This window comes from Paralichthys olivaceus, chromosome 16 (genome assembly GCF_024713975.1).
Source record: "Paralichthys olivaceus isolate ysfri-2021 chromosome 16, ASM2471397v2, whole genome shotgun sequence".
Taxonomy (NCBI): domain Eukaryota; kingdom Metazoa; phylum Chordata; class Actinopteri; order Pleuronectiformes; family Paralichthyidae; genus Paralichthys; species Paralichthys olivaceus.
Window position 1 is genome coordinate 183,885 of NC_091108.1, and position 10,902 is coordinate 194,786.

Here is a 10,902-nt window from a genome sequence, read left to right on the forward strand (position 1 = left end):
GTGCTATATAAATAAAATGTATTGTTAATAGGAAATATATTCATTGTTAATAGCTTGATCAATACAATATACCAATATAAATATAACATCAATATAATCAATATATTGTAATTATCACGGTCGGTCATCAAAACTAAATCAAACTCAATTATTTAATAAAATTTAAAAACAATAAGTTAATATTTTTTTAGTCAATGTTTTTCACACTGATCACATAAATATGAATAATCAATTCAATCAATGTTTAATTTTGTTTGTTTTATTCAGTTTTTTTACATTGTCCCGATTAATTGAATTATTGTGTAATGACCCTCACGGTCAAATGGGGCAGACAGAAGCACTGTAGCTTTTAATAACTGCCACATTATTGATACTATTGATTATTAGAATTGCTACCTGGTTGCTTTTCTGGCTTTATTTAAACATATAACACACATTTACATTATTTATGATTATTTCACATCATATTACACTCAGCTGCACACAGTGTAAAGCAATAACTGATCAACTAATGATTATGCCATCAGCTCTGCAGGATCAGTGTCATGAAGATGAAGACAGATGTTGTCCACGTCTTCCTGAACCTTCAAACCCTTAGCTCTGATTACCAGGATCAATAATCATTGATATGTAAGTGATAAAAGTCATTTATATTCTTTCACAAGTTTAAATTAGTTCATGTCTCCAGAGTCAAGAGCAGTGTTCCCTCTTTAGGGCGCAACGAAGAACGGTTTGGCAACCCGCGTAGACCAAAGAAAAGGAACCAGCTGTTGTAAAATCCTGGTCGAGAACCTGCGACTGTTCTACCTCTGGTTCTGAACAGAGTTCTCCAGTATTTTGATGTAGAACAGTTCTTTGTATGGAAACATTTTCACGTTGTACTTGACATCCTAGACGTTTGTGCAGGATGTGAATGGTGGACGACCCTGCTTGTCGTCATCAGTTAGTTTGAAAAAGTTTCTTGTGTTGGTTCTGATTTGCAAGATGCGTTTCATCCGGTAGAACATTAGGACCATGTACATTTTGCATGAGAGGGCTCTAAAAGACTCAAGAACATTATCTCAATGTATGAATATTCTGTGACTTATCTAGAACCACACGTTGGAGCAAACGTTGTAATGTCAGGGGAAAGAGTGGTTCTGATGATGCTAGAACCTGTGACATGGAACAAGCGTTCACAGAGCGTTTGAGGCTTTTATGCAAAGAGCAATTCTCACGAGAACGACACTGTGTTTTAGAACTTAATAACAGAGGTTCTAGAGGTTCAGTGTGTCAAGTGTAGTGACATAATTGGTGAAATTGTAAATTACAACCTTGTAGAACCCTGCTTAGGAACATTTGTGTGATATCAAATTTGGTGTTGGAACATGACCTCAATATAGAGAACCATTGTTAGGTATAATATATCAGTTCTCAAAGACAATAACGTATGAATCTGAATGTTCTGCTCTTGGGGTCAACGTAGAAAATAATAAAACGTTTACTGTGTGTAAACTCTGTGGTTCCAGATGTGTTGGGACAAGAATTATTGAATTGAGTGAGTGGGTTCTACACCAGATTGATGAAGTGACTGGAGAACCCAAACGTTCAACAGAACAATGTGTTGATTTCATCTGGTGACGGTTTGATCTTTGGTGCAGAAAGAAAAAAAGATGGAAACAAGGTGGGTAGAACCCAGATATTCAAGAGAACACTGAGGAACTTCACAGGGTGACAGTTTTGTGTTTGGTACAGAACTCCACAGAAAACAAGCATTCTTGATGTGTATGTGAGAGGGGTCTAAACCTCAGAAATATTCCAGATGATTTTCATACACGAGAATGTTAGATCTGTGTTTGTGGTGGAACACAGACATCCATGAGACGGTTCTAGAAGGGCATTCCTCCAGAGATCTGACGGGCCACCTGTTCGTCCTGACTCTCCTCCTTCTCTGTCCTCTCCTGGTTCCAGTCTTTAAGACCATCCGGCAGAGTCGTGTCCTCGTCTTCACCTCCGGTTCCCTCCACAAACTCTTCGTAAGTCGACTTCTCTGCAAATGGACGTTTACCCAGCAGCTCCACCATGTCGCTTTTATCCAGAACCTCCTTATCAAGAAGCCGCAGCGCCACCTGAATAACACCACAAAAAGTACGCAGTGAGAATTCAGGAGTTTTACAAATGATCTAAAACCCTAACATGGAAAGAAGATTTCAAACTACAGAACTCCAAGATAGGGTTGTGTACATCAGACAAAAAAAACAACATTTAGAGAACATTCTAGATCTCTGTGTTCTGTAAATGGCCAAGAATACACAATGTCTCCGGGTGCACTAGGGCTGTCAACGAATATTCCAAATTCCAATATATATTCACGGTCTAAGTTTTACGGTTAGTTCTGTTGTATATTGGGGTAGCGATGATGTGAAGATGATGAAGGAATCTCCGCTGACACCGCTCAGCATCAATACAAGCACTGCAGTCTGCTTGGAAAGAGATCCAGGGCCAATGTGAATCTCTTCTGAGGGGGCAACTTCAACTCCTTGTTTATATATGAGGGTTGTTTTCTGAATCTACAGAAAATACATCTGGCTTTCATCCAGCTCTTCTCATCTGTCTGGTAACAGGGAGAGAAGGCGCCAGCTCGATTTTAGGGTAACCCTTAAAACTGTGACCAAATGTCCTAACATATATATTCAGGGTTTCTCCAGATTACTCAAGACCTGTGGGCCTCAAACCCAAAGATAAATTTCCTTTAAAGGGAAGGCAACACATAGTATTTCAGACACCACATATTTATTTACTTATTTTGTAATGTGTAGGTGTGTTTTATGTTAAAACTGAAATAAAAATACCTAGACAAGTAGTTATGTCTCGTTGTATTAGTTTGTCCTCCTCTTATTGACATAATGCGCATTGCGCATATATTCGAATGGTTCGAACCTATGTGTTTTTTTAGAGAGAATATTCGAACGTCATTTTGGAGCAATTTTGACAGCGCCAGGATGCACCAGTGCAATGTTAAAGTTAATCTGGGGCCTGACACAAAACGTTATGGTTTACTTTTTAATCTATTGTAGCAGTTATTTATAGGCACTCATTTGTTAATACAGAGGCGAATTACTAACCCTAAAAAATAATTTTAAAAAAACCTTCAGAACTCCAATTTTTTTCAAACTGCAGTTGTAAGATGGTGGGAATTATTAGTGTGCGACTCATACAGGAATAAGAGTAGAGGTGTGTCTTGGCCAGAAAGGTTTGAGAACCACTGATCTAGAACACAGTGCAGATGGTTGGTACCTTCTCCACCTCAGCCTTCTTAACGTTCAGCAGCTGCTGGGTTCTCTGGTACGCCTCGCTGATGAGGGTTCGAACCTCGGTGTCAATGAGACGAGCCGTCGCTTCGCTGTACGGTTTCTCCAGAACCATCTCGCCCTGACGCGGGAGGTCGAAGGAAACCTGACCGACCTTCTCGTTCATCCCGAACTGAACAATCTGCAGCAGAATACACAACCAGGAGAACTGAGGAACAAGAACCTGACCAGAGAACACAGCCTGATTTAATTCATGTTGACATTCATCAACTACAACTAATGATCAACCTTACTGATGATTGATCGTTCATCGTCTCACACTGATGACATCACACATGATGACATCACACATGATGATCAGTCTGTTGTGATGTCTGATCCGAGAATTCATTTCATATTTGATATGAAAGATGAAACTAGAACCGATTAAACAGCTGAGAAGTGATTAATAATGTATTGATAATTAAACACCACAGATGACTGAAGGAAAAACTGATAATCAATTTTAAAACGATTACTTACTTTGACAAGATTTTTCATTTTACTAGACACTAATACATTCTATGATTAAAATTGCCCTTTGACCCCTCTGAAGATTAATCTGTCATTGTGATCATCTCCAATTCTTTCAAAATAAAAGCAGCTGAGTTGACTGTGGTCACTTCCTGTTTGCAGCGAACTCAGTGATGAATGGAAACTTACACATCAAGATTCTATAGGAATCTTCTGCTCGCTCATTTACTGTGATGACGTCATCATCAGGAAGTGATGTCACAATGAACCATGTCAATAAGCGTTCACATTTGACTCAGGACTGACCCTCTGACCTGTGTGTGACCTCTGACCTGTGCGTAGGCGCTCTGGGTGACCTTTCGGAGGTCGTCCTGAGCTCCAGTGGTGATCCGTCCAAAGAAGATCTCTTCGGAGACTCGTCCTCCCAGAGTCATACACATCCTGTCGAGCAGCTGCTCTCTGGTGTACAGGTACTGCTCTTTAGGCAGGTACTGAGCATAACCCAGGCCCCGCCCTCTGGGGATGATGGACACCTGCACAGGTGAAGAAGAACTCAAAGTCACTTTATCATCACTGTTGTCAAACATTATGCTCCTCGTGGTTCACACAGTGCCAACAGCTGGCAGCAGATCATCACATTCATTCACCAGTTTTCAAGTGTGACCTTAAGCAGTGGGTCGGCATGTTCCAGGAACCATCCAGCGACGGCGTGACCGGCTTCATGATACGCCACCGTCTTCTTCTCCTCCGGCTGCAGCACCTGAGTCTTCTTCTCCAGACCTGAGGAGCACAGTCACAGCTGTCTCCACGGCAACCACACCTAAACATAAGTCTAGTGTTGCACAGTATACCGATATCAGAAAGGTATCGCAATACCCAGCCATTAAAAAACATTACAATACCTAAGCTTAGAGACAGAGAGAGACAGATAGATAGAGAGAGACACTCACAGAAAGAGAGAGAGACACACAAAGACAGACAGATAAAGAGAGAGAGACACTCACAGAAAGAGAGAGAGAGACACACACACAGAGAGAGAGAGAGAGAGAGAGAGAGAGAGAGAGAGAGAGATATTAATGTTGAACCTGTCCCTCTTTCCAGCCTGCAGAAAGTAGTTTTTCATTTACACCATGTATCCTTTCAACTACTTAGCATCCTCTCCATAAAAAGCCATTGTCTCTCAACCAGGTCCCTCTGTCTTCGAACACGCAGAAAAAAAATCAAACACTGACCCCAATGTTTTATCTGATTGTAGACTCATTTCTAAACTCCTGGACTCACCTCCGATGACTCTCTCGATGGCCTGTTCAAAGTGTTTCTGGTTAATGGCGTCTGAAAGGTGGCGAGCGGCGATCAGAGCCGCCTCGTTGCAGACGTTGGCAATGTCAGCACCTGACAGACAAAGAGTAGGGAGTTTAAGTCACAGACATCAGATGAAGCAGAGAACATGACCTCCTGGTTACCTGAGAATCCAGGCGTGAGGGCGGCCATCTTCTTAGCCAGAGCATCTTTGTCCATGTTTGTCTCCAGCTTCAGAGGACGCAGGTGAACTTTAAAGATGGAGGCTCGACCTTTAATATCAGGAGGACCTGAGACGAAGCGAGAACAGAAGAAACGTGGCAGAATTTCCTGGTTTGGTAAATATTATTATATTAACTTGTCAGTGAGTTGTTTTAATTATAGAGAACAAACTAAAGAAATGTTCTGGAAAACAAATGTTTCAGAAAATTACTTTATTTTGGTAAAGATTTAAAAACAGATCATAACGGCTCTGTGACCTTTGAGCTCAGCGGAACTCATTTTCTTACCGATGTAGATCTGCCTGTCAAAGCGTCCGGGTCTCATCAGAGCCGGGTCCAGGATGTCGGGTCTGTTGGTTCCTGCCAGAACCACCACGTTGGTCGCTGTGTTGAAACCTGAAAAGCAAAATCAGAGTGAGACTTGGTTTCCTCACGCATTTCCCATGTTTCTTTTTTTTTTTTTTTTGTTAAGTATATTTTTTGGGCTTTTTTATGCCTTTAATGGACAGGACAGTTGAAGAGAAACAGGAAGCAGGGGGCAGAGAGAGGGGGAATGACAAACAGTAAGGGGCCATCCGATGCAAAACCGGGGCCGACTGCAGCGAGGACTGTAGCCTCTATACACGGGGTGCTGCACAACCCACTACGCTACAGGTCACCCTTCCCATGATGCTTTTCACCCACCATCCATCTCCACCAGCAGCTGGTTCAGAGTGTTTTCCTGCTCACTCTGTCCTCCAAGGTTTCCTCGTCCACGTTTTCGGCCCACAGCGTCAATCTCATCGATGAAGAGGATGCAGGGGGCGTTCTTCCTTGCCATGACAAATAGATCCCTCACCTGCACAGGAAGTGACATCATGAGTGAGAGATTTGAGAAGCTCTGTTCCTTCAGTTGAAAAAAAGCTCATTCACTCAGTGATCGTTGGTTTTGTTATTGTGACGCACTTTGTTATTAAGTGCAGTGTAAAAAAGGTTGGGGTCATAATCGCTGTAAATAAATGAAGCTGCGTTTAGATTTCTTTTTAATAAGGGACTGACGAATCAAGCACATCAACATGTCAAAGACCCACAATGCATCACTTTGAAAAAGTGTCACTTTGTTTCTGTTTCATTTTAAATAAAGATTTTTAAATGTTTACTTGGTTTAATAATTCATTGATTATTGATTTATATTCCCTTTTCAAACTGACTTTGAATCAAACTAAATAAAAACATTAAATCATCCTCACTCTCGCTGGACCGACGCCCACAAACATCTCCAGGAACTCAGAGCCATTGACAGTAATGAATGGGACGTTGGCCTCGCCAGCCGTCGCTTTGGCCAGAAGAGTCTTTCCTGTTCCTGGAGGACCCGTCAAGATGGCGCCCTGTGAAAACAATGAACAAAGAAACTCAAAGTATCAGCCAATCAGCTGTTAATAAAATGACGACAACATGTCGGTTAACCTGCCCCCTCACCTTCGGGATCTTGGCCCCCAGGTCCTGGTACTGTTTCGGGTTCTTCAGGAAGTTGACAAACTCCATAATCTCAAGCTTAGCCTCCTCGCAGCCTGCCACGTCTTTGAACTTCACGTCGATCTCGTCTTTCAGGATCTTCGCCGTCGTCTCGCTGACGCTGAAGAGTCCACCCATCCCCCGGCCGGGACGCCCAGCCCCCGCCGGACCCCGCCGCAGCATGAACAGCAGGAAGCCAATGATAAGCACCGTCGGGAGCATGCTTAGCAGAAACGTGCTGGATAGGAAAAACAAACTTCAGTTTCACGCACATACAAAGAGGCGCCATGTGATGATGTTAGCGCTCACCCGTCGCTCTCTGTGGAATAAACCACTGGCAGGCGGTTCTCTCCCTCAATGCCGAGCTCGTACTGCACCGTCTCCAGGTTCCGTTCAAATGTGTCCACGCTGCCGATATTGAACCAGATGTACTGTTGAAAAAACAGAACTTCCTGTTTCATCATTCACCAACGCCATTAAAGTTTGCGTCGTGCAGAACTGAGTTTATCCACACAATGCTGGTGATTTCTTCATACATCACATGTCAACTATTTGTCTGAGTCTGTTAAACAACCAACACAGTAATCATGCCCAAGTTCACAACTTTTCAAAATAAAAGCTCTGTAGATCAGCTTAGTATAAAGCATTACAGCAACAAAACAAACATTGTGCTTTTACTTTGAAAAGGTTAATTTAAAATAATCAAAATCATGAGATCATCTGAAATCATCAGAACAGATGTTGTTTCTGACGCAAATGATCCTGGGAGATAAAGTGATGTAGTTCTTGGTTTGTTCTAAATAACACAAATCTTAAAGTTAGTGAAGCTTTGATCTCATAACGTGTTTAAATCAACTTAAAAAATGTCTCACTCACTCCGTCCGCAGGCGTCTTCCCCGTAGAGAAAATCACTTTGACGTAACGTTTGTTGACAACTTCCAGACGCTCCACCTGATGAATAAGACAGAATTGGTCGAAAAAAACCAGATGTTCAGGATGTTCTCACTGGGCTGCCACGTTATAACCTGATGACATCACTACAGGTGTTTCCCTCACCGCTCCTTTAGACAGGTAGTTGTTGACAAAGTCCTTCCAGGTGACCTCTCGACCTCCATCCCTGAATAAGAAATAATATGTAACGGTCGTCCAGAACGCAGCTCCGCTCAGGAAGTACATACGAAACTCTTTATCATCCCAGGGAACGTCCCCCTGAAACAAAGAAGAGAGAGATCGGTTCAACATCCCAGGAAAAGCACCTGTTAGGACTATGTAGCTCCGCCCACACTGACCTTCTGCAGACGACTGTACCAGTGAGAGTCCTCCTTACGACCTCCTCGTTTTCCTCCTCCTCCCCCTGTTCCACCACCCCCTCCCCCCCTTGCGGAGGTTCTCGGAGCATCAGCAGCTTTAGTTTCTGAAAACAGATTAAAGTGATGTCATAAGACAACAGATGCTGTCAGAGACTGTAAATAAATAAAAGTGTATAAAGGCAACGCCTCTGCAGAGCCACCAGAGACGAAACTACAATATCTCAGATACATGTCAGGTGTCCGCAGGTGTCAGTACATGTCTGCAGGTGTCAGTACATGTCCTCAGGTGTCTGCAGGTGTCAGTACATGTCCTCAGGTGTCTGCAGGTGTCAGTACGTGTCCGCAGGTGTCAGCAGGTGTCAGCAGGTGTCAGTACATGTCTGCAGGTGTCAGTACATGTCCTCAGGTGTCTGCAGGTGTCAGTACATGTCCGCAGGTGTCCGCAGGTGTCAGCAGGTGTCAGCAGGTGTCAGCAGGTGTCAGCAGGTGTCAGTAGATGTCAGCAGATGTCAGTAGGTCTCAGCAGGTGTCAGCAGGTGTCAGTAGGTGTGAGTAGGTGTGAGTAGGTGTGAGTAGGTGTGAGTAGGTGTCAGCAGGTGTCAGCAGGTGTCAGCAGGTGTCAGTAAGTCTCAGCAGGTGTCAGCAGGTGTCAGTAGGTGTCAGTAGGTGTCAGTAGGTGTCAGTAGGTGTCAGCAGGTGTCAGTAGGTGTCAGTAGGTGTCAGTAGGTGTCAGTAGGTGTCAGTAAGTGTCAGCAGGTGTCAGCAGGTGTCAGCAGGTGTCAGCAGGTGTCAGTAGGTGTCAGTAGGTGTCAGTAGGTGTCAGTAGGTGTCAGTAGGTGTCAGTAGTGTCTACCTTTAGTTGCAGCTTCAGTCTCAGACTTCCTCACAGGTTTCTGAGCATCTGGAAAATATTTTTCAAAACCTGAAGAAATAAAACACAGATCACTGTAGAGACTGAATTGGTTCTTAGAAAACTAGAAAATGCAGTTTGTACCTTTTGGGGGTTTGGAGCTCTGATTCCTGTACGCTCCCAGCAGCTCCGTCAGCAGGCTCCGCCCACTGTCTACCTGTCCAGCTGTGGTTGAGCACATCACCTGACCAACACACATCCAACATGGCTGACATCACACAACAACAGCTCGAGGTTGACATTAATTCATATCAACCATTTCTAAACACTGAGTCACAACGTGACGTCATTCAGCCAATCAGGGCAGAGTTGTGTCTGACTGCAGTTGAACATCTGTCTGAACTTCTGTCTGACTGCAGCCCAATTCATGCCACTGCGTTGAAGCTACGTCGTAGCTGCGCATGTAGCCTTCGCACGGGATCCAGGCATTCATAGTTGTGGGTAGGTGTGTGTGAACTGAAACACTAGTGGCAGCAGAGTTTCTATGCTGGTGTTGAGTGTCTCCTTTACATTAAATTGAGCTGAACCTTTTATCCAAAGTGACTTACAATAAGTGCATCAACCATCAACCCAGAAATTTGTTTTTGTTCTTCACCAAGATGTAGTCTGAAGACATGTGTCTTTAGTCTGATGGAAGATGTGGAGACATTTTGTCCTGTTGTCAATGTGGAGCTCATTCCACCATTTAGGAGCCAGGACGACAAACAGTTGTGATTTAGTCGAGGGGTTAGCTCGCAGTGAGGGAGCAGCTGATTGGAAGATGCAGAGCAGAGTGAACAGGCTGGGGTGTAAGGTTTGACCATGTCCTGGATGTAGACTGGACCCGATCTGTTCACTGCACAGTACAAGTACTAGTGTACCTGCCAGATGCTGGCAGCCACTGGTAACCAGTGAAGGGAGCAGAGGAGTGTTTGTGAACTTAGGTTGAAGACCAGTCGAGCTGCTGCACTCTGGATGAGCTGCAGTGGTCATTAGCAGGTAGACCAGCCAGGAGGGAGGTGCAGGTCTCCTGGTTTGTGCTCCGCTTATTTACAAACTCTCGGGCTTCTTTACTTCAGAACAAGAGTGTTAATTACCTCTGTATTCGATACTTCAACTCAATTCAATTAAAAAAAGAGATGCAACACTACCATGGGGACCAGTAACAGCTCTTTCACTCATTACATTTTTTGGGGGGTGCAGGTCAGTGTACGGCGAAGGGCTCTGCGTAGAATATTGTGAACAAACATGAATTGGGTTAACCAGCATGCATCACGTTACATCAGCACCCAACTGTCTGCGGCCCTGTGGTTCTTCCTTTATTTTTCACGTAACTATGTAAAATGCCTCTTGAATCAAACTAGTGACTGTGGTAATAGATCACTGATAATAATAATATTATTCTCAGTTGTTTCCGGCTCGGGAGGCTTGTCACAGCTGAGGTCACCGGAGGTGAGACCGGTGCTTGTTGGTCTGTCGGCCGATCTGCGGGGTCCCTGTTCGGGCTTGTTTTGGCCCGCTGTCCCGGTTAGCACAGTTAGCATATTAGCACGTTTTCGATCACCTACCAGCCTGGCCGGAGCGTTGGAGGGCAGCAGCAGCCGGAACATGCTCCTGCAGGCCGCGGACAGCCGCAGGTAGCGATGGGCCATCCTCCCCCGGTCACACAGCGACACTGACCGGCAAAAAACTACCGCAACAACCGTCACACGCGACTCAACTTCTGTGTTTCTGTCCCTTCGTCTGCCTGTTCCGCCATCTTTCCGTCCCCTGCTTCTTCACTGACGGTCACATGTTCTGAGAGGCGACACCGCCCCCTGCTGCTCTCGTTATAGTTACAGTGTGTTTTTAACATGTTCTCATGTGACTGACACGTGTTGTTCATA

The 10,902-nt window shown here is 44.2% G+C and overlaps 1 protein-coding gene across 1 annotated transcript; it reads right to left on the reverse strand.

Annotated features, from left to right (window-relative positions):
• Positions 1-400: 400 nt before the first annotated feature.
• On the reverse strand, positions 401-10,848 carry afg3l2 (AFG3-like AAA ATPase 2). The gene is made up of 17 exons (XM_069511399.1): positions 10,585-10,848; positions 9,122-9,221; positions 8,981-9,049; positions 8,107-8,231; positions 7,874-8,026; positions 7,694-7,768; positions 7,127-7,248; positions 6,782-7,055; positions 6,553-6,690; positions 6,008-6,161; positions 5,612-5,719; positions 5,267-5,392; positions 5,085-5,195; positions 4,468-4,583; positions 4,136-4,336; positions 3,277-3,471; positions 401-2,108 (listed from the first exon to the last, which is right to left on the reverse strand). Exons 1-17 carry the CDS (start codon positions 10,666-10,668, stop codon positions 1,869-1,871), a joined length of 2,391 nt encoding a protein of 796 aa, XP_069367500.1. The 5' UTR covers positions 10,669-10,848; the 3' UTR covers positions 401-1,868.
• Between the last annotated feature and the right edge of the window lie 54 nt (positions 10,849-10,902).